Consider the following 23804-nt stretch of genomic DNA (forward strand, 5'->3'; position numbering starts at 1 on the left):
TCCAGATCAATATAAAACATTCAGTTGTTTCACCTTTAACCAGTCAATCAATAACTCAAGTTGTCACTTTACTTCAGTATTTCCAGTTTCAACTCCTCCACATTCATCTGATAACTTTTGTTACTCGTCACTTCACAGATTTCATTTTTAAACAGATTGATTTTTTCATCAATCAGATAAAATCCGTGATGATTGATCAGCTGACTCAGTTTATACATACATGTAAATATATGGATATATATCACATCTAGTATTTCTACTGGGTCTACTGTTACGTAAAAGTTCTGAGTACTTTTTGATATTTTCACACAGTATTGATCAGTTTGGACATTTTCAGAGATGATATTAATTAATAACTTTATTGATCACTGTGGTGTGAACAAAGTATTTGTGTGGTGATCAAACAGAAGAAGTGTAACTGAAAGTGATGAGGAGAAAACAGATGAAGTGTACGCGTCCTCACACGGGGCACCAACAGTTTCCTGCTTCCCTTCCTCAGTGCTGACCTGCCTGCTGTTCCTCTGGTGGGAAGTTACCTGGTCAGCTGTGCGTCGCAGCTGCTGGTCTAACTGGTCTGGAACACCAGCAGGACCTGGAGAAGTTCTCTGGGCTGCTGAACATGCAGCTCACAGCTCTCAGCAGAACAGGAGAGCTTGAGGAGAAGAAGCTGAAGGAGTCGAGGGCGTCGAGTGAGAGGCAGAGTGAAGGTGCTGGAGTTCTGACTACCTGGTCAGAGGAGGTGTCACTCTGACCAACAGCAGCTCAGAACTGAATGTTGCACCTGGGTGTGAAGAATGGGGAATTCTGGGAAACTGAGTATGACTCTGAGAATGACTCCATCCGTGGGTCCCAACAGAAGTGAAAGATGGAGGAGCAGGCAGCTACAGACCTGCAGGCTACGGAGGATTACTGGTGCCTCATTTTATTCACGCTGAAGTCAGATTAATTTTTCATTAGAAGAGTTTTATTAAAAAACAAAACTAACAACAACAACCAGGTGTTTCAATCCGTGAACAATGTTGTCAGTGCTGGTGTTCATGTGCAGAGACCCTGGTGATGCTACCAGCAAACTGTCATGTTGTGTCGAGACTTCTTACTGTTTTAAAAATAGCGAATGAGTTTGACCTGAAACAAAAACACTGTCAATCTTAAAAGTTCCTCTTCCGTCGTAATTATGCTTTTAAACAAACGTTTGACTCGGGTTCATTCACAGAAAGACCCTCAGTTGCATTTGCAAGTTTGACTTTAATGAAAAAGACTCACATCGGCCTCAAACATGTTCTGAACTAAAAGCTGCAGACAAAGTGAGCGGAGCAGCTTTAGCCTCCACTACATCTCTGGCAGCAGGATGACGGCGCCCTCTGGTGTCCTGCAGCAGTTTTCACAGTTCACTTGTTCACCTGCTGTGATGTTCACTGCAGGAAGACACGTGGAAACTTCACTGAGCCTTTGGCAGCTTCAAACAACATCAGTAAAGACACATTTAAATATATGTAACATCACACTGAGTCACTTTGTTCACAGGAGTCACAGCCTGGAACACTGATGCTGCATTCAGGTCACACGGGAAAGATGGGAGAGAAGAGTTTCACCTTCACAGATATTATTCACATCAGCTCTCAGCTTGTAAATAGTATTTATGAATCTGAGGTTTGAGGGTTTTTAAGTTCTCTGACTTCTAGAATTATGATTCAACAACGTGGAAATACTTGTAACCAAATGTGAAGAATAATTTATTCATTTGATGATTTTCTGACAGTTTCAGCTCTGAACATGAACTGTGAACTTTGTGGTGTTTCAGGAGGAAAACTGCCTCAGTTATTCTCTCATGTTAGTGTCACATGTTCTCCATCAGCTCTGTGTGAGACCCTGGAATGAAGACGACAAGAAAAGACTTTGTTCATGTTGGTTTATTCATGATGTAAAGCTTCAGTTTGTTCACACGTCCCATCAGTAAAGTCTGTTCAGTGATTTCACTTCATCCACACAATCAGTTTGTTTGAATCTCAGCTACGTACAAGAACACAATAAATGATCTTCCTCACATATTATTGAATTTGTGTGACGATCGGAACAACAACAGCTTTTGTTCTGACAAACAAATAAATGTAAATGTGATTCTAGGTGAATTTAAAACTGTACAGAGTGATGAGAACTGAATATGTCGGATAAATGAAGCTCTGCTGCTTTCTCTCTTTAGACTCATGCAGTGGAAGAGAAACAACAACATGCAAACACATCAGTACAAATATTCAACACACATTTAGAGCTCAGAGAAGTTTATATCTTCATGCAGACAAATGTCAGTTCAGCTGAACAAAAGTCATCATGAGCAGTGAGAGCCTCCATGGTTAAACAGACACAGGAAGGAGCGCCACCTAAAGACACTCAGACATTTACACAACAACAGATGACAAGACGTCAAAGTACCGCCCACAATGTTTGATTGACAGGTGAAGACACCACACAACAATCAGCCACAAACATGAAGACAGAATGAGTTTAAGAGTTAAAACTCTGAATTTAACTCACTGACCCTTAAATGACTATTTCAGTTTAATGAACTCAGCAGTGGATCCAACATAAACCAAAACTCCAGCACAGAGCGGCTGAGTGAATGTGGTCTGGACTCTGTGGAGGAGAGTCATGGTGTCAGAGACGCTGTAGAAGGACAGAATACCTGCACTGTGATCCAGGTACACTCCAACTCTGGAGGACCAAGGACCTGAGACGGGAGTTTGGACTTTGTTGTGATGAAAGTTATAACTGTCATTGTAACAATATAATGACCAAGATTTGTCATTTCGTCCAAACAAAGATTCATTTCCTGCTCTGCTGATATTCTTGTATGCGACAGCTACATAAACTCCTCCTCCTCTCCACTCCACCTCCCAGTAACAACGTCCAGTCAGACTCTCTCTGCTCAGGACCTGCTCCCACCCAGTGAATCTGTCTGGGTGATCAGAATAAGACTGTGGTTGACTGTATGTTGCTTTTCTGTTCCCTTCAGATAATAACAGATGTGTGTTTGCTGTGTTTGGATCCAGTGTGATTTCACGTGAATATCTTAAGAATCCAGCTCTGGTCTTCGGCTCTGGTTGTGACAGTAAAACGTCCACTTGAGTCACTGTCAGTGAGATGTTGGTCCATGTGTCTCTCAGGACGTCCTGTAGTTTGTCTCTGAGCTCTGACACAGCTGCTGTCACATCCTCAAAGTACTTGAGAGGACGGATGTTGATGCTGGATGAGTGTGTAGACTCACTGAGTGCTGACAGTGAGGGGTAGTTGTGTAGAAACTGGTTGTGATCCTCTGTGTGTGAGAGCTTCTTCAGCTCAGCGTCTTTCCTCTTCAGCTCAGTGATCTCCTGCTCCAGCTTCTCCTGAAGCTCTTTGACTCGACTCACTTCAGTTTCCTGCTGGGATCTGACCTGCTGCTTCACATCAGAGCGTCTTTCCTCCATGAGACGGATCAGCTGGGTGAAGATCTTCTCACTGTGCTCCACTGCTTTATCAGCAGAGCCATTGATGGCCTCCACCTCCTGTTGAAGCAGCTTCACATCTTCCTCTCTGTCCTGGATTCTCTGCTGGATGTTGTGTCGACTCCCCTCCAGCTCTCTCTGCCTCTCAGTCCTCTCTGCTGCAGCTGACACTGTGTCGTGGCCTTTATGTTCGTCCACAGAGCAGAGATAACAGATACACTGCTGATCAGTACGGCAGAACATCTTCATCACCTCATCGTGACGAGAGCAGATGTTCTCCTGGAGCTTCTCTGACGGCTCCACCAGCTTGTGTTTCTTGAATTGAGCCACGTCATGATGAGGCTGAAGATGTTTCTCGCAGTAAGAAACCAAACAGACCTGACAGGACTTGACAGCTCTCAGTTTCCTCCCAGTGCAGACATCACAGGCCACATCTTCAGCTCCAGCATAGCAGAGATCAGCAGCAGCAGCAGCGTGGAGTCCAGTCTTCTTCAGCTCCTCCACTAAATCTGCTAACATGGTGTTTTTCACCAGGACAGGCCTCGGTGTGAAGCTCTGCCTGCACTGAGGGCAGCTGTGGGTTTTCTTCTCATCCTCTTTGTCCCAGTAGCTTTGAATACAGTTCCTGCAGTAGCTGTGTCCACAGGGAATAGTCACCGGATCCTTCAGTAGATCCAAACAGACGGAACAGCAGAACTTTGCTCGGTCCAGCTGATGGTTTTGCTGCGCCATCTCTCCTCCGAGTGTCAACGACTGTCTGAGTTTCACTTCCTGATAACTGAAACTGGTCTGAGCTCTGATCTGAACATGTTTCTGCAGTGAACGGGGCTCGTCAGCTCTCTCACTTCCTGGTTACACCCATTTTCAGAGTGCAGATCTGAAGGGGAGGGAACAAGGAAATCTAGTGACAGAGTGGAGCTGCTGTGTTTGAGAGCAGGAAGAAGAAGGAGGGCTGATCCAGCTGTGACTCACTCTGGACGAGGAGCAGCTCTGTGACACTGAACTTTGTTCGGTTGTTTACAACGAAGCGTCAGTTAAAACCTGCTCCACGTTAGACAACATCAAAGTCTGTAGTTGTAAAGTATTTCTGGGCTCCTCAGGCTTTGCTGACGGCTCCATAGTTCTCTAACTCTTCCTCAGATTCTGTCCAGTTTTATTTCCCGGCTCATAAAAACAGTCGACCTTCAGCAGGGAGTTATCAAACCAGCCTGTCATCAAACATTCAGGTCGCCGGAATATAATGTTCTCATGTTTAATGATTTACACTTCTGCTTCAGAACATCATCCTGAGTCAAACTAAAATCATCCATCCAGATATTTGTTGTCACTCTGAACCCAGAAGGACACAAATGAACCAGATCAGCTGCTTATATGGATCAATGAATCAGTAAAGTGGATAAAATTCAGTTTGTTTCCATCATTGTGACCTAAAAATGATTTAAAGCTGAATGAAAACTGTTCATGTGAAAGTTTCATCTTGAAATAAATAAACACGACAGCTGAGCTTCAGCATGAAGTCACATCAGGACAAAAGAAACAGAAGACTTCTGTGAAACGTGGCTGAAATACTTGGCTGAAATTATTATAAATCTTATATATAAATTGTTGAAAAGAAGCTATCTTGGTTAGTTCATCTCTGATGTTTCCTGCCGCTCTGAACCTTCAGAACTTTACTGGTACGTTTACAGAAGCTGTGCACGTCTCGCAGTTTTCTTTCCTTCTCACATCTCCAACCCTTGTCGGTCTCTCAGTCCCAGCCTGGACATTTCTGCTGGACTCCAGTAGTTTCTATTCAATATTCTGAATGAAATAAGCTGCGTCAGCATGTTTCTCGGGCTCCAGTGTACCAGGACCTGATTGTTTCCTCCCAGTCAACAGGGGCCCCGAGGTCTTCATCTCATGCTAGTTTAACACCTTCGGAGTTGGTTGATGTTTTCTTAACACGTCATGAGCTGTGGATGTTCCTCCTGCGAGCTTCCCGCCTGATCGGCGTCGATCATGATAAGAGACACATGGAAGTTTGATCTGTAGTAATACAGCTGAAGGTTTCCCGTCAGATAAATCTTTCAGTAACATTGCACCTGCCTTCACCCGGCTCTCTACATCACTTATTTCTTGTTAATTATCAATGACTCATTCTAACATATTGATGACCCAGCGGGTGGTCATGGCTCGCCTGGTGCCCATCGCCACCTTTCTCTAGAAAATTCTACTAGGAAAACTTTTCATGTGAAAAAAACAAAATTTCTTCATCGTGACTTTTTTTTTCTTTTTTTCACTCCAAACATGAAACAAAACGTTTGCTGGAGTTTAGAAGACGGAACAGCAGAAACACACGAACATCCATCAAACTGTTGGTGAGGAAACATCTGCTGAGTGGCCGACGTACGGAGGCCTGATGCTGCCAAAATCAAAACTAATAAACAGCTTCATTAATCAGTCAGTATGTGCAGAAGCCCTGATTCAGAATCAGTTTACCACCACATCTTTTGAGTTTTTCTCATTGTTGAATGTGGAGTGGAAAGATTTTGTCACATTTTTTTTTACCACATGTGGAACAAAAATGTTTGATTATTATATAAAATATAATTATTATTACTACATTCAGTTTAAAAGCTCCAACATGTTGAAAATCCATCACATTAAACATCTCAGGCGTTAATTTAAACTTCAAAACACTTTTTAATATATTGATTTATAGATTTTAGCTTTAAAAGACATTAAAGTCAAATTAAATACCATTCATGTGGTTTGTGTCTTTCACAAAGTTAATTTAGTCGTTAATCTGAAGGATTGAGGTGATTTAATGATCTGAAGAGATTAACATCTATCAGACGTCTGACACTTCAGATGCTTTTCAACACTTTAACAAAGTTCAATATGAATATCAAAGTTAAAGTCAATCAGCTGTGAAACTTTAAAACTGATGATTTTCATATTCATGTTTTGTCATAAAGCCAAAAGTCTTCCAATTTATAACAAAGATGATTGAAAACATGAATCAATAATCCAAAGAGTTTATTGATAATGAACAGATTTATTGACAGACGTTCAGGCAGCTTTTATTCTCAACATGTGGACAGCAGACAGGTGTGACCTTCGACCCCGATCCTCCAGGAGTCTGTTCAGTAGATCAGCGACAACGCAGGACGACGGCGGCGTGGAGAATAAATTAAAACCAGAAACAACTCGTCAGGTAGAAAAAAAAAAACAAACGCTCCACTCGAAACTCAAATCAAAGTTTTTCAGCCTCGACGACAAAAAAACAGAAGATCGAAATAAAAACCTTAAAAAAGTCAGTTAGAAAACTCGAGTGTTTTTTTTTTTTTAGTTTTTGGTTTGTTTCTTCTTCGCTGTGCTTCTGTGACGCCACACACACACACACATACACACACACACACACACACACACACACACACTCTCTGTACACTGAACAGATCAAACCTTCAGTATTTACACTCGTATTTATAGATTCTCTTTAAATTCAGACTTCTCGTTGTCACGGTAGCAGCTGCAGGCGGGGTGGGTGGGCGGGGTTTGAGAGTTTAAGCCCCGCCTCTCGTGTCCTGCTCAGCAAATCAGCAGCTGCTGTTCTTGAACTCTCCGTTCTCAGTGATGGACAGTTTGGTGGGGTTGGTGGGTGACAGGCCGTTGCGGAGGTTGGGCGTGCTGTAGCGCTCCTTCACCTGCGTCAGCGCCGCCATCAGCCGCGAGTTCGCCGCGTCCAGGGAGTCGATCCGCTTCTCCTGATTGGACACAGAGAGAAAGGGGGCGGGACAGGAAGTCAGACTGAGGGGTTTGAAATAGATCGAGGCGTTGTGACGATCTGTCGGATTAAAAACACGTCGCAGCACAACGTTTAATAAACTTGTTTACAGATAAATATCAAATTATTAATAAAAAGCTTTTCAAAACTTCATAGTTAAATGTGTAACGAAGGGTTTAATGTCAGAACTCTCAAATAATATAAGCTGCAAATTAATTTTTAATTAATTCTTATTTAGGTATAAATAAGTTTGTTAGTATGAAATTAATATATAAATGAACAGACTGTAAAACTAAGACTATTTTTTCCTCAGTTTTATACTTTGACAACTTCTGAGTTTTTCACCGCTGGGAAAAAATAAAATAAAATAAAATAAAATAAAATAAAATAAAATAAAATAAAAATGAAAAAGCATTTAAAAATGATCCTGCACAACTTTTGTCTGCCGTCTTAAACAGGAGAGAAAGTAAAAATAAACTTCATCCAAACAGGAACAAATAAACAAATTTTAAAAAGTCTCTAACTTACAAAATAACCAAACGTTAAATTAAATCACAAACTGGTGTTTCATGTAAAATTAATCGAGACATTTTAAAAGCAGATAGTTAATTAAGACTCATTATCTCACAGCTGGACCCATGTGACATCTGAGCACATTTACAGACTTAAAGGTAAAAACTAACCAGGTGTTCAGTCTGTTGTGACGTGTTTCTGACCCGACAGCAGAAAAATGTTTGAAGGCAGCTAAAAACTAATCAGCCAAAAAACTGAAACCAACAAAAAGAAAGAAAACGTGAGACTGAAGCTCCTGAGTGACTCTGAACAGGGCGAGACCTGAGAGACCTGAAACATCTGTCCTGAGGAATCTGATTACAGGTGTTCTGAGTGACCACCTGAGGTCAAACCAACCGTCCATCACTGAGACACACAGACTCCAACTCAACAACTCACTAAACTGACACATTTGTTAAAGGAGTCTGGTGACAAAGAAGTAGCTCATACAGCCAACACTGATCAGCTGAACACACTGTTTACACTGATGTCATCATTTACACTCCATTTATGAAAGAAGAAACATGTTATTGATCTGAACATGTCACATGTTACAAAGACACTAAACAGGAACAATATAGGCGACTTCTTTGTCCCCGTGGAGAAAGTCCCCAGACTCCCTTAACAAATGTGTCAGTTTAGTGAGTTGTTGAGTTGGAGACACTTTATAAACTCTGTGAAACTCTGTCTCTGACTCATTCTGCATTATTTGGACCTTCTTGTTAATTCAGCAAATGTTCTACATGAACTTCTTTCAGTCTCTGAGTAGAAACATGGAGTCTGTGTGTCTCAGTGATAGACGGTTGGTTTGATCTCAGGTGGTCACTCAGAACACCTGTAATCAGGTTACTCAGGACAGATGTTTCAGGTCTGAGCAGCCTCACAGTGGACCGGCAGCTCTGCTGGTGGTGGGGTTGGGTGGGGTTGGGTGGGGGGAGGGGGAGGGGGGGGGGACAGCCAAACAGAAAGGAAGCAGCTCAGAGCTCAACACACCGAAACGCCAGCAGCAGCTCGACTGAACAGAACCGACCCGCTAGAAGCCGTCAGCTCACATCGGTCAGATAATTGAACCTGCAGTGACTCTGTCACATAAGTTACTGTGACATCATCATTAAGTACTGATCACATGATCATCAGTCCATCTGCTCTGTGATTGGCTGATCGGGTGTGTTGAAGCTCTTTGTTGACTGTGTTTTTTTTTCTTCTAAAACCAGCATGGGGGGGTGGAGGGGGCGGGGCTTCAGTCACTACTTGCCTGATTGGTTTATTTGACATCCGTTACTGACCTGAAATCAGTTGAGAGACGATGAGAGAACAGACGCTGCTAATGTTTATTAAACCGTACTGACCTGTAGTCAGCTGATTAAAGTCCTCCATTATTTCATTATTTAACTCGTTAACAATATCAAGTTTCCTTCAGGCGCCACAGATCCATTAATGTCAAAACTAAATCTTACATTCTGTCTGTAACTTAATTTTTCTTCAGGTGTTGAACCAAACAGTCATCAGGTCGTCTTGAAGGGTTCAAAGTTAAATCTCTAAACTCACAGGACAGCTGCGATTAAACTGTAAATTAATGACTTAACCTCTGATGTTAAGAGTAAACCTCCAGCAGGCTCTCAGGTGTGATACAGGTGTGTTACAGGAGTGTTGCAGGTGTGATGTCGTACCTGAGCGTCGATGATCTTCTGCTTGGCCTCGATCACCGCCTGCATCTCTGCGTGGTCCCGCTTTAACTCCTCCTCAACCGCCATCAGCCTGAACACACGGGAATCAATCATTCAATCATCATGAACGTGTTCTGCAGCTTTAAGACTTCACACCTGAGCCAGGTATGGAGGCCTGACACTGACAAAACAGTCAAGACAACTCTAAACTGTTTCACATCAACAGTGACTTTGATCAGAATATTGAAACAATGTACAAATCTTTTTTTAACACAGTGATTCAATAATTCAGTGTAATGTGTAACAATTTAAAAATCCAAGTTTCCACAAATTAGTCCTCATGTTTGGAAGCCTGAGAAGAAAATGTACAATGTGGCATATTAATTAACTGAACAATCAATTTATTTTTGATTTTGGCAGTTTTAGGCCTCTATGCTTCAGGACTTGTTCATTAAATATTATTATAAATTATTTAGTCATCATGTAAAAAAAATATCTGTACATCTTTTCAATGGTACAGTAAATAAATAATGGATTATAATGAATTATTTAATTAATGTTAAAAATGTTATCTCTATAATTCACAATAATGAGAGAAACACATTATTTTAAAAACACTAAAATAAAATACTTAAACTGTTATTTAAACCACTGATTTTGTTTCAGGTAGTAACCAGGTGATAAATGATCAACACTGAAGAAAGCGTTTGGACCGGGATGTACTGACGGTACCGCAGTCGTAGTGTTGGGGTGTGTTTAGTGTCAGAGCCTGTGCAGCCCAGCCGGGTGGAGTCTGTACCTGCAGATGATGCTCTTCATCTGGCTGTCCTTCTCCTCCTGCTGCCTCCTCAGCCTCTCCTCGCTGTCCTCCAGACGATGTTTGTACTCCAGCAGCAGCTTCTGCATCTGCTGCTCCTGAGCCAGCAGCCGCCGCTCGTACTCCTCCAGGCGCCGGCCCGACACCCGCAGGCGCTCCTTCAGCCGCGAGATCTCCAGCTCGTACTGCAGGAGGACAGGAAACATCAGCGACCGACAAACTGTCTCTTTATCACCAGGCGTGTGGACGAGCCTTCAACACGTTCGTCAACACGTTATCATTTTTATAAAAGTACCTGTTTCTTTACCTGGACACAGGTGGTGAAGCTGCTCTGGTCTAAACTGTATCAGATGTAAATCATGTCATAAAGTCTCCACTGAACTTCCTGTCAGTCTTGTCTTGTTTATTATGAAGTGTTCTGTCAATTACCTGCCGACACTGAACGTGTAGTGATTTTTTAACTTTATATACATATTTATTAATAGATATTTAATTTTGGCAGCTTTAGTCCTCCGTATCCTCGTCAGTGACAATGAGGGAGGTTAATTAATGAACTTTTTTAGATTGATAGATAACTTTATTAATCCCTGTGGAGACATTAGGTTTAACTTTAACTCCCAACACTGAGTCATAATAAATCACATGAGACACTGAGGACGTTTCTCACTTGACTGACAGGATGACATCACCATCGTCCAGGTGTTTGAACACCTGTCCAGGTGTGTGTGCTCCGTACCTTCTCCGTGTTCCTGCCCTCCTCCCTGCTCCTCTCTCCCTCCTCTTCCTCGTATTGGCCGTTGTTGAGCACCCAGGCTGCCGTCCTCTCCACCGGAGACATCGCCACGGCAACCGCCTCCACAGGAGACGTCACCTGAAACCAACCAGTGACATCATCACACACCTGCACTGACGTGGCAATGAGACGCGTACAGAGACAGAAGCTTGAATTTGGCAACATGAAATGTGTTAATAAAGTTTGAATTTGAATATTTTGTGACATGCTACTTCAGCTGTCACGTGTTTGACCTCCTGTCCAGGTGTGTTGCTGCTGTACCTGCGGCGGCTGCTTGGAGATGCTCCTCGGGGGCGGAGCCACATTCTCCACAGAGCAGTTGGACGGTTGGCGGGGGGAGTGGGTGGCGGTGGGCGTAGGCTCCGTGTTGGCGCTGCTGCTGCTGCGTAGCGAGGCGCTGTGAGGAAGGGAGCGTGGTGTCTTGGCTCCGCCCCCTCCCCTGCTCTGCTGCTCCACCTTGACGATGTGGGCGGTGCCCGCCGTCGTGCTCTGTCGGGGGATGGCAACGGCCGTGGCTGCGCCTGGCGGGAGGTCCGGCAGAGCGTGTCGGCGTGGCGTGGAACATTCCTCGCTCTGCGTGCTCCGCCTGCTGGCCAGCTCGTCCAGGCTGCTGTTGGATGGCACGCGACCTTTGACCCCCACCTGGCTGCCGAAGTCGTCGGAGTTGCTGTGGCTGTTGTGCGAGCTCTCGGTGCTCAGGTTCTCGGAGCTGGAGTCGTGCCGCAGCGAGTGGGCGGAGTGTGTGGACAGGCTGTGGGCGGGGTTACTCAGGTGGTAGACGGGGTTCTGGAAGGACAGCGGTTGCAGGCTGCGCTGCTGGCTGAGCGACGGGTGCAGCGGCCGCCTCACCTGCGGTGCGCTCTGCGGCTGACCGTCTCTGGGCGGCACTTTGATCTGGTGTGGCGCCGGCTGGGGGGTGAGAGGGCTGGAGAGGGCGTAGTTCAGAGGGGGAGGGGCGTGTCCAATGGAAGCCTGTGAGCCCGCCCTGCTGAGGCGTGGCGGAGCCTCGTGGTGTGGCGGTGGACCTGCCGGGCCGTGCAGGTTCTGAGCATCCTGCAGGTCCACCAGAGAGATGCTGCGACCGTTGGGCAGCACGCCGTCTCGCTCCTCGTGGTCGGAGAAGCTGGTGTGGGTGGAGGGATGCTGCTGAGCCAGCAGGGGGCGCTGACCTCGACCATAACCCAGCTCACTGACCGGAGACTGCAGGCTGCGGACCTCACAGTGGCTGCACACACACACACACACACACACAGAGTAAATATCTGATTTAAGGGTCTGTAATCTGATTCCAGAGCAGTTATTAGTTACTGCTGGCTGTAGGATCCTGCAGCGCCGCCATCAGGCCACCGTGTGAAGCTGCTCGTTTCACTGCAGCTTCACGTTGAACATAAAACCAGCAACAAACACTTATATTGATAATAATACAGATAGAGCAGATTATTGATGAGCTGAGTTTACTGATCACAGACTAAAGTTTAAATTCAAACTGCTCGTTACAGAGCTGTGACATCACTTCCTGCTTCAGACTAATGTGGCTCTGTGTGTGATCTGGCAGCTGATTGGTTACCTGTCGGCGGGGTCCTCAAAGATTCGCTGTAACCCTGATGACAGGCTGCCGCTGATGTTGTGGGCGGAGTTATGGTCCTGGAAACGCCGCAGCTGCTGCTGGACGGGTGTGGGCGTGGCCAAACAGCGAGAGATGTCACCCAGAATCCTCGGCAGCGGGCCCAGCTTCGCTACGGTGGCCTGCAGGAAGGAATTTTCACCCTGGAGTTGTCGTGTGTGTGTTTGTATGTGTTTGTATGTGTGTGTTTGTGTGTGTGGATGGTTTGAATGGAAGCACCAGGATGCAGTGGTGGAGGTGATGGTGGGAGAGCGAAACCAACACGGTGACAACGGAGAGAGTCGGCCAGACAGGAAGTGAACAGCAGGAGGAGGAGGAGGAGGGGGAGGAGGAGGAGGAGGAGAGGGGGAGAAAAACATGAGGGAAACTTAATGGAAACAAAAATGAAACCAACTAAAACGTCATGCTTCTACTGAACAGAACCACATCACACAGAGCAGAGCCATGCTGAGACTGAGCTCCGACAGGTGAGACTGAGCTCCGACAGGTGAGATGGGTGAGGCACAGCACAGCCAGGGGGAGGGAGGGAGGGGGAGGAGGGAGGAGTTCAGGCCATGCTGTGAGGTTCAGCCACGCAGCGTTAATGTGGTTAAATGAGCGGAAGTGACCTTTAACCATGTTACATCATCACACACACACACACACAGCACTCAGAGTAACTAAGTACATTTACTCAGGCAGTTGTACTTTGATTGAGAATTTCCATTTTCTATTTCCAATTAAGATTTTTGCAAACAAAAGATCTGGAAACATCAGTACAGCTGGAACCACATCTCAGTTCATCAGCTGATCACCTGCAGTGACAGAATGGAACTGAGTACATGGTAGTATTTCCATTTCCTGCTACCTCACACTTCCACTGTGCGTTATTTGGTTACTTTAGTTTCTAGTTACTCGAGTACTCAAAGCACATTTGTGGACAGATGTTGTGTTTCGGTGCTGCTGGAAAATCAGACATCTGGATTTTCATTATATTAAAGTGTTAAATGTCACTTTTCTCTCTAAATAATTTCTCATGATCACATTAATAAAAACATGAAACTGTCAGTCAGTTATCATCTGTATGACTGCACACATACACACACACGCACACACACACACACACACACACACACACACACACACACACACACACACACACACCTTGTCGAGCTGAGAGACGACCTCCCACAGCAGAGCGTGCAGGACGGACAGCTCGCGGCCGAGGTCGATGTAACCCTCGAAGCCTGGCGTGTTGGACAGAGTCTCCGGGTTGGAGATCTCCGACAGGAAACGCATCATCCCCGCCCACTCGTGCTCCAGGAAGTCGTTCATGAAGGCCATGTACTCCTCTTTGTTGCCAAACCTGCAGAGCACAGAGTTTAATGCTTTGGACCTAAATTTGATCCTGTAACAGTGAAGATGAGACAAAAACAGGGATGTTGAGAGTTTTCACTCACTTGGTGAAGTTGGCGAGGTTCTGGATGACCTTGGCGATGAGCGTGAGCGTCCGGGACGTGCGGTCGTCTGGATACTCCTGCATCAGGTAGAAGAGCGACGGCGACATGATGGCGGGACACAGAAACCTCAGGAAGAGCGAGGCGCTGATCAGACGCTTGCTGATGTCCTGCTGGTGGCCGCGAGCGACGCACTGCTGCTTCCAGGACGCGAACACTTCCTTCAGCTCCCGAGGAAACACGCTGAGGACACAGGAGGGAGGAAGTGAGCGAGGGATCAGGTTTCTGCTGCTGCAGAGGAAACGACTTCTGAAGACATTTAATACGTCTGAGAGGAACGAGGTTCAGTTTGTGTTGAAGGAAAGACACTCTGCTTCACGCCTGAAACAAAATATTACAACTCTGTTTCTTCTCATCCACATGAGGAGGGAAAACACTTACACTGCTGAGACTGCAGAGATCGAGGTCAACTGACACGTATATATATATGTATTAGCCTTTTCTGGCTTTATTGACAGGACAGCTGAAGAGTGTGACAGGAAACAGGGTAAGAGAGGGGGAGTGACATGCAGCAAAGGGACCTGGGCCGGGAGTCGAACCCGGGTCTGCTGCAGAGCCTCGACACATGGGTCGCACGCTACCGACCGAGCTAAGCTAAGCGGCGCCCCAGGAGGGAAAATATTTGACCTCATGTTAAAAACTGAAATAAAAGAAAATCTGAAGTCACAACAGAAGAGAGGCGACTCCACGAGTGCGATATTAGTTTAAGGTGTTTTTATGGGAGTTCAGTCCGTGTTGTTGCCTCGTCCTGACAGCAGGGGGCAGACTCCTTCACATGGTGCAGCTCTCCAGTTATACATGTTTTATCTTCATCAATAATCAAACTGCAGAGATCGAGTTCAACTGACACGTCTCCACACAAGAACATATAGTTTGCATCTGTCTGTGTTTCTGATCCTAAACTACAAACTGGGTCTGTAGGAGACATATTGATCTCAACATTTGGAAAATGGACCAATATAATTTTAACAAAAACAAATTATCGTCTGTGTTTATAATCTATTTATTTACATTTGTGTTTTGCTGTTCATGTGGTCGTGGCTGGTGCGTGTAATAGAGTATTTCTGCAGTGTGGTATCAGTACTTTTCCTGCAGTAAAGGCTCTGAACACTTCAGGACTACTTGACTCTGCAGTCGTACCAGTAGGAGTTGATGATCTTGCAGAAAGCGAGCTCGCAGCACATCTTCAGGTTGCTCTGGTGTTCGGCCAGATCTCCACCGGAGCAGCGGCTGGGATCCACCTCGCAGTTCTCGTCCGACTCGTACAGAGCTTTGATGAACTCACCTGGAGACACAGACACAGTCAGGCTTTAATCAGCTCAACATCAAGACAAATGACCTCATCCACGTCTTCTTTATTAGTGCAGACTGACTGTATAACGACTGATGAATGATTCATGATTGATGGCTGCTACAGTGAAGAGACATACAAACGAAGCAGATTTAAAAGCTAACAGACACTTTTCCACATCTTCCTTTATACTGAAGGTTTGACATGTTACGACAGCTTCACACTGGCAGGATGTTTGTGTCTGACTGGTCACATTACATCACACAAATGGAAGATGAAAATAATCACATAATAAAGTGAGATCAAATCATCTGTTCTCATAATGTTCAGACACAGTGAACACACTCTGTATCTGTTGTGTGACGTCATGTTAAAGTTGTCAGTCTGATATTCATTAAACGACACGAGAAAAGAGACGTTCACACCAACAACTGTACCGTCGATGGCGTCAGCGGGGAAAAATATCTTTGGAATCGCTTCCAGAGCGATTTGACAGAAACACCGACAGCCAATCAGAATCACCCGAGTCTACAGGGACCGTTCCAGCGATTATAAGATCAGTTTTACCTGAAGCGACCTCTTTATCTCAGCTGAAGCGACGTTTCAGATGCTTCACTCTGATATTCATACAATCATTTAACATTCATCAGGCTTTTCAACTCACCTGTGTGATAATTAACAAACAGAACAGAATAAATACATATACATTCTGCTAGACAAACTAAATTTCTAAACTCTGACACATCGTTAAGTTTTAACGAGTCAGCTCAACACGTACGATAATATCTGCCTGTCAAAATAAAGTACCTGCTGTGTTAGCTAACACACGGCAGGAAGTCGCTCCTCACAAGAGTTTTAGCTATTTTCAGACGTGAACCTATAAATAAATTATTTGTGGTTTGAACTCTGAAGTTTTGGTGCTAATAATAGTGTGAGAGGCTCCAACTCGCTGATGTTTACTGGTTGGTGATGACAGCAGGTCTCCTGGGTCTGAGGCTGTTCTGCTTCTGTCATGTTCACAACACTTCCTCAACTATTTCAGGCTTTTTGTTGCATCTCTGCATGTTTCAGAATAAAAACTGAGCAGAATCACTCTGAAGAGGAGGAGGAGGAGGACGATGATGCAGCAGAGTAAAGACACCATGTTTTCTAATTTTAACATTCAAAAGTCACTTTTAATCTAATTCTGGACTGACGTGATGCCAAACTGTGAACACCGTCTGTAGAGTGAGAACCACCATGAAAACAGATTCACAGAACCCATCAGAAGATAATTAACTGCTTTAATAACTGTGAAATCAATCACTGAAATTAACTTTAATTCATTTACAGTGTCCACATGAAACTCCTCCAGCAGTCAGTGACACAGCACATGAAGGACGAGACCTGCAGCCATTTTTGTACATCTGATTATGTGGCGTGACACAGGTAAGTCTACAGGTGTGACACGGGTACGTCTACAGGTGTGAAACAGGTGAGTATACAGGTGCATATAGAGGTGTTAAACAGGTGGGAGCGAGCTGAGACTCACCGAGTGCGTCGTGCAGGTATTTCTGTCCCACCAGCTTCAGATATTCCTCGATGGCTTTGGTAGCCAGCGTGTTCTCCCTGAAGATCAGGACGTCGTGGTCGGCACAGCGGTCCACCTCTGACATCACCAGGTCTGTCAGGAAGTCCTAAACAGGAAGAGGAAGAGGAAGAGGAAGAGGTGAGTGTGTGAAGGCCCACTGAGAGTCAGAGATGTCACAGTCACATGATGTGGAACGATCAGAACTCAAAGTATTTCATCTTTTTATCTTCATTACTTTTATTTATTTATTTCAGCTGCTGATTATTTCATGAACAAAATGAGATCTGAGGAGCAGTTTGGGTTTGATGAATAATTCTGACAGATGTTCAAAGATGATCAGTGATGCAGACGGCATGTTTCATCTCTGCTGAGCTGACTGGACCTTTATTATCTCAACTTTCATTAAAACACGCTGGTTAAAGTTCATTATCTTCATTACTTCTGACTGACTGAGCCGTCTCTGTGACTCAGGAGTTTTCTGGACTTCTTTAACTTCTCACCACTGGAACACTTCGTTAATGAAGTCTTAAAGAGAGCAGAGAATAATCTGAGCTGTTGGTCCGTTGGGAGCTTCTATCAGTGAAACGCAGCAGATCTGAGATGAATCACACTAAGGAGAAAATATCTAAATGTATTTACATCAAAGCGCATTTTCAAGTAGTTATCATTTTTTTCTTGTTGTCTCTGTGAGATGACCGATATCACTCTCAGGTCTACATGTGGTTGACCATTGCTCAGAGCCAGGCTAGCTGTTTCCCTCCGTTTCCAGTCTTTATGCTAAGCTAAGCAGGTGCCTGTAGCTTCAGACTGACTGCACAAACATGAGAGCGGTGTCAATCTGAGCTCTGATTGGCTGTCGAGCTCTGACCTTCGCCCTCCCGGTGCTCTGCAGGATGTGCACGAGCGCGCACGCCATCTCCTCCTTGTTCTTGACGCTGATGACGGGCTCCAGCACCGAGCACAGCATGGTGTAGTTGTTGGTGACGAACTCGGCAAACTCCTTGTACTGCTCCATGGGCAGGATGGAGATGGTCTGGAAGCGGGACTTGATGCGGATCGACGGCCCGCCTCCTTTGGCCTTGCTGGTGGTGGGCGTGCTGACCGGGTACCACTTCTCCACGAACTGCCGGCCCGTCACGCCCGACACTGGAATGTTGACCAGGCCCACGTAGTTGTTCTTGTCCTTCTTCTTCTTCTTGTCCACGTCGCGGTAGATGTGCACGGTGATGCTGTGCATGGCGGGCAGGCTGGAGAAGTCGAAGTACTCGCCCCAGAACAGGCTGTCGTGGCGAGTCTTGCTGGTGGTTCTGGCGTACAGGACGTCGTCCAGACACAGCTCGCAGAAATATTTCTTCTTAGGTGGCAGGTCTTTGGCTTCGATGATCCAAAGACGCAGCAGGTTCTCCGCCCGCCGACAGTTGTCCTGAAACACAAACTGCAGTTAGAATATTTTTGGTTTATTCAAAATTGTTAACTTGCACAAACCGTCAGCACAACTTCATCTGAATCAAACTTCCTCCTGAGCATCGACAGACGTGTCTCACCTTGTTGGGCTGAATCGTCCTCCTCAGGTTTTCCATCCACTTGTCTCTCTCCGAGGCCGAAGTGCAGCTGAAACACTTGCTGCCGCCGGAGTACGTCACCTGATGGACGAGAGACAGAGAGAGAGACAGAGAGAGAGAGAGAGAGAGAGACAGAGACAGACAGAGAGAGAGACAGAGAGAGAGAGAGAGACAGAGAGAGAGACAGAGAGAGAGACAGAGAGAGAGACAGAGAGAGAGAGAGAGACAGAGAGAGAGAGAGAGACAGAGAGAGAGAGAGAGAGACAGACAGACAGAGAGAGAGAGACAGAGAGAGACAGAGACAGAGAGACAGAGAGAGACAGAGACAGAGAGACAGAGAGACAGAGAGAGAGAGAGAGAGAGAGACAGAGAGAGAGAGACAGAGAGACACAGAGAGAGAGAGACAGAGAGAGACAGAGAGAGAGAGACAGAGAGAGACAGAGACAGAGAGACAGAGAGAGACAGAGACAGAGAGACAGAGAGAGAGAGACAGAGAGACACAGAGAGAGAGAGACAGAGAGAGAGACAGAGAGAGAGAGAGAGAGAGACAGAGAGAGAGACAGAGAGAGAGAGACAGAGAGAGAGAGAGACAGAGAGAGAGAGAGACAGAGAGAGAGAGAGAGACGTTGAGTTTGTTCAGTGAGGGTAAGTCCTTGTGTCCTCCTGCGAGCGCACATTATTGATCATATGATCAGTTCTTTGCAGTTGCACCTGAAATGTGTTTGATATTGATACGTTCAGATTGAGCTGACAATCAACAGACAGATATTTGTTGATTTATATTCCATGTATCAGATTCTGTGCTCTGAGGTTTTAGTTTGCTCTTGTTGATAAAATCTCTAACCTGCGTGTTGTGTTTGTAGCTCCGACGATTAATCGATTAATCACCAACTACTTTTTTAACTGATTGTGTTCTTTTTTAAACAGTGGTAATAATTCCCGCTGTCAGGTAAACTGAAGACGAAAACTAACAGTTCATCTGACATTTTAAAGACCAATCAACTTATCGATTAGTTAAGAAAACAATCAACAGCTGAACTGATGATGAAAGTCGTGGTTAGTTGCAGCTGTGTGCGGTGGACTGACCTCGAAGCAGAACTCCTGGCCCAGGATGCTGCTGTGCAGAGGTTTGATGAACACGTCCTCCTCCATGCTCAGGTCCAGAGCCTCCACCGCGCTGCCCGGGCTCAGCAAAGACTCATGGGAGGTCGACTCCTTCAGCTTGGGGAGGCCTCGAGATCTGCAGCACAAGAGGAAAATGGATATAACAAATGACAAGCAGGTCGAGTGTTTGCTGCCAGAGGGCGTCGCTGAGCACGACAACAGTTTTCAGGTATCAGAGCCGCCTGCTGTCGACGGAGAAGCAGAGAGCAGTAATACCTACGAAAAACAAGCACAGAGCCAGGTGAGGGGAGATCCCCAGAGCATCCCTCTCCTCCGCCTCGACTCCCCCCTGCTCCCACCGTCCTCCCACCTCCACCCTGCAGCACACGGCAGCAGCTCGAGCTGAGCGTCGCCTTTATCAAGCTTCTCTGTCGTCCAGCAGGACGTAAACAAGGTCCTGGGACGGCCAATCGCATCGGGCCTCTGGGAGCGTTTCTATAGTAACACCTGCACCAGGAGAGCAGGCGCTAGGCAGCGGAGCGTGACGCAGCGAGGAGCAAGGCAGGTGTTTAACTACAGACCAGCCTCAGAGGGGGGAGGAGGTTAATGAGACGAAGTTTACGGACAGCTGCAGCTTTATCAGCAGCAGAAGAAGAAACTTTTAAAATCTTACATCTGCATCAAACTCTTCAGGGCTCTGACAGAAGACCTCAGAGATGTCAGCTCACTTCCTGTAACCAACTGGTTCAGGTGAAGCTTTAACTGGTAAAATACATGAAGTAAAATAACACAGTGATAATAGAAAGTTTCTGTACAATAACTGCAGAGATGTTTTAGTGCTGCCTGAAATTCAACATCATCTGCTGTGTTGTGAAAATAAAGAAATATGTTTAGAAATAGTCAAAAATTTAGATGTACAAAATTAAACGCACCATAAATACTGAAACTAAATGTAAGCATTGATAATGTGGCATTCTTTCCATATTACTTTACCTTTGTAACTTTGCCACTGTTTCATCATTGTATTTATTAACTAAAGTTTCACATTTATAATTTATCAGGGTGTTTTTTCTGTACTTGAGAGCACAAAGACTATAGAAAAATACAGAATGAAATGAATAAATAAAAACATAACAATGAAAATGTGGAAAATTAAATTACAAAGTAAATACATGTACATGTCATTTATTTACTTACACATTTTTGGGTAAAAATCAAACACTGAAAAGGGAAAATAAACCAAATATGAATGTTTCTGTCTTTACTTTGGCTTCAGTCCTCCACAGAACTTCTTCTACTGATTGTTTGAAAGACTGCTGAGCTTCAGCTTTTCAGGAGACTCTTTAATGTACTGTGTGTGTGTGTGTGTGTGTGTGTGTGTGTGCACACGTGTGTGTGTGTGTGCGTGTGTGTGTGTACATGTGTGTGTGTGTGTGTGCGTGTGTGTAATCCTCCTGCTGTGTCAGATGAGTTATGTAAACCCAGATTACTGGGTTGAGATCAACAGTGATGCTGCGACGACACCAGGCTCATTTCACTGACTGCTGTAAATACATCGACCAATCACGTCCAGAGGGGGAAAGTAACTGAGTACATTCACAGCCTGACGGTGACATCATCAACAGTTTCTGTCCAGGGAAGAAAAGAACAGATTTTGATACAAAACATGTTCATACGGGTCTATTTGTGGACGTTCTTTACTATAAGGTGGATCTGTTGAAACATGTCTGAAGCTGCAACGCTCCATCAACTAAACACACTGTGTGTGTGTGTGTGTGTGTGTGTGTGTGTGTGTGTTTCCATATTAACAAGTGGACTGAAGAATGAAAACCTTCAACAGAGCGAGCAGAGTTTCAGGAAGGGCTGGTCTCCTGCATCAGGATGGAAACATGATCCACTGACAGAGGAAGAGGAGGAGGAAGCACTTACTGAGCTCTGACCACACACACACACACACACACACACACACACACACACACACACACACACACACACACACACAGCATGAATATCTTTTCATTAACTACTTTGCTCTCAAAGACAAACAGTGAAGTGCTTCATCGCCTTACCTTTCTAACACAACAACTGTCGCCATCTTTGTTTTGGGACCCAGTTGTGACCATATTTGGACAAGAGGGCGGAGCTGAGGACGCTGCAGTGTTATTATATCAGTGCAGAATGGCAGTGTAGTAGCATGCGTTGCTAATGCTAGCATATAAAGCTCCACTAGCTTCATGGAAATGAAGCATCAGTGTCTTTATATCTCCATTAGATAAATGATGGAGGCAACATGATAAAACCAGGGTTGCCACGGTAACGCCATCAATGACCACTGACAGTCATTTCATAGGAGGAGATTTCAACCACCAACCTTTAACTCTGATCTCAGGGGCAAAACCAGGGGTAGTAAAATCTGGAAATGAGACTCAGCCTTTAACTGATGACGAGCTTTTCTCAAGTCGAAGTTTAGAAGAAGCCTCCTGATTGGCCCGCTGATTATTTCATGATGCATCGATGGTAAGAAGTCAGCAACTCATCATCATGGATTTTCAGGCTGTTACGATATTGTTTAGTGATATATAATTGATTATTGATTAAAAAACAGAAAAGGGATGAAAAAGCAGCTACATAATAACCCCTGAACAACAACCCAGCCCATCTGACACAACCACAACCTGCTGAGAAGCAGTCGGGCGCCGGTCCGCTCAAAGTCACGGGTCTGGACGGTGATGAAAACATGATCCACCCGAAACTAAACCTGTTCCATCACAGCTGAGACACCATATTCAAGTTAATATAGGACAAAGAATCTGAGCAAAGATCAGACACACACACACACACACACACACACACACACACACACACACACACACACACACACACACACTGTCCTACCTGAACCTGAGAGTTTTGGAGAGCTGAGCATTTCGTGCTCTTCGGAGCAGAGAAGACGACCCGTCCATCAGGAGTTAGAGCTCAGAGCTGACTGAACGAGACAGAGGCTGTGTGTGTGTGTGTGTGTGTGTGTGTGTGTGTGTGTGTGTGTGTGTGTGTGTGTGTGTGTGTGTGTGTATAAAGCATTATCCTCCTGTCCAGCTGGCTGACATTCTGTCGACTATAAAGCTGCACCCTCACTGCATCAGTCTCCCTCCACATGTGATCAGCTGCAGCTCCATCATTCATAAACACAACAGCGGCTCCGATCACCTCCAGCCTCCCTGTTCACATCACGGACTTATAAAAAACTTCTATAAAATTCACAAGACCTTGTAAAATTATATCAAAAAAACAAACAAGCGATTACGAGCTGTAACTTGTAAATGCCCTGAAGCCAGTGAAAAACAGGCGACAGTGGTATCAAAGACAGAGACCTTGAAATAAACACTGAGTGTGAAGTTATTAGTCACTTTAACACATTCACATAAAAAGACTTCAGGTAAATTAAAATCCCTGTTGGTTGTTTGGTTCAACAAAGTGAAAACAAGTGGAGATATTGTAATAATAATAATAATAATGATAATAATAATAATAGCTTGGATTTATTATTGTTATTACTCTGATGACTGTAAACAATCAGCAGCAGTTATTTAAATGAACATATGTAAATGCTTTTCAGGGTCTCTGTGATGTTGTGAACAAGTTTCAACTCCATCCAGTGAAGAATAAGATGTTGGTGAAGCGTTTTCTATCGAGCCTGTTCTTCGTCGGGTTTAGGAACATTTAAAGTTCCACCTTGTGATAGTTTGGTTTGTTGTATATAGATGATACATGATGATACATACATACATACATGATACATGATAGATGATAGATGATTGTTCTCTGTGTCTGGACAAAATACTCTTTATACGTTATTTCACAATTCCGAACACATTTTTAAAGCACCTGATTACTACGACAAAGAAAGGACTCTTCCACCAACCAGTCACTAATCAGCTTCTCCAGGACTCATTGTTTTCCAGGACTCATTGTTTTCCAGGACTCTGGATTTATTTCAGGTGCTTCAGGTCACAAACCCGTCAACAAAGAGCTGTCAAAAACATCTAAATATCAATACTGGATCTCTGAGACTTCCCACAGTAT

At 44.8% G+C, this 23804-nt stretch overlaps 2 protein-coding genes across 7 annotated transcripts in view; both read right to left on the minus strand.

The window, feature by feature from the left end:
* Window positions 1-23804, minus strand: part of rasal2 (RAS protein activator like 2) — an 83078-nt gene that overhangs the window by 14967 nt on the left and 44307 nt on the right. For 3 of the 6 annotated variants that reach the window (XM_037082946.1, XM_037082943.1, XM_037082947.1), the window contains 13 exons: window positions 19704-19857; window positions 18600-18698; window positions 17924-18478; window positions 17017-17161; window positions 15335-15479; window positions 14138-14377; window positions 13842-14043; window positions 12642-12841; window positions 11336-12299; window positions 11018-11152; window positions 10264-10466; window positions 9468-9555; window positions 6481-7225 (listed from right to left, as the gene is read on the minus strand). In XM_037082946.1, the coding sequence (XP_036938841.1) occupies window positions 7058-7225; window positions 9468-9555; window positions 10264-10466; window positions 11018-11152; window positions 11336-12299; window positions 12642-12841; window positions 13842-14043; window positions 14138-14377; window positions 15335-15479; window positions 17017-17161; window positions 17924-18478; window positions 18600-18698; window positions 19704-19857 (3298 nt within the window). In that variant the 3' untranslated portion in view covers window positions 6481-7057. Of the gene's footprint in view, window positions 1-6480; window positions 7226-9467; window positions 9556-10263; window positions 10467-11017; window positions 11153-11335; window positions 12300-12641; window positions 12842-13841; window positions 14044-14137; window positions 14378-15334; window positions 15480-17016; window positions 17162-17923; window positions 18479-18599; window positions 18699-19703; window positions 19858-23804 lie in introns of those variants that run through there. The other 3 variants (XR_005072024.1, XR_005072025.1, XM_037082944.1) reach the window with 3 other exon arrangements.
* LOC119010653 (tripartite motif-containing protein 16-like) lies at window positions 1893-4889 on the minus strand. Its single transcript, XM_037082988.1, has one exon. The coding sequence runs from the start codon at window positions 4209-4211 to the stop codon at window positions 2547-2549; it is 1665 nt and encodes a 554-aa protein (XP_036938883.1). The 5' UTR covers window positions 4212-4889; the 3' UTR covers window positions 1893-2546.

This window comes from Acanthopagrus latus, chromosome 21 (assembly GCF_904848185.1).
Source record: "Acanthopagrus latus isolate v.2019 chromosome 21, fAcaLat1.1, whole genome shotgun sequence".
Taxonomy (NCBI): Eukaryota; Metazoa; Chordata; class Actinopteri; order Spariformes; family Sparidae; genus Acanthopagrus; species Acanthopagrus latus.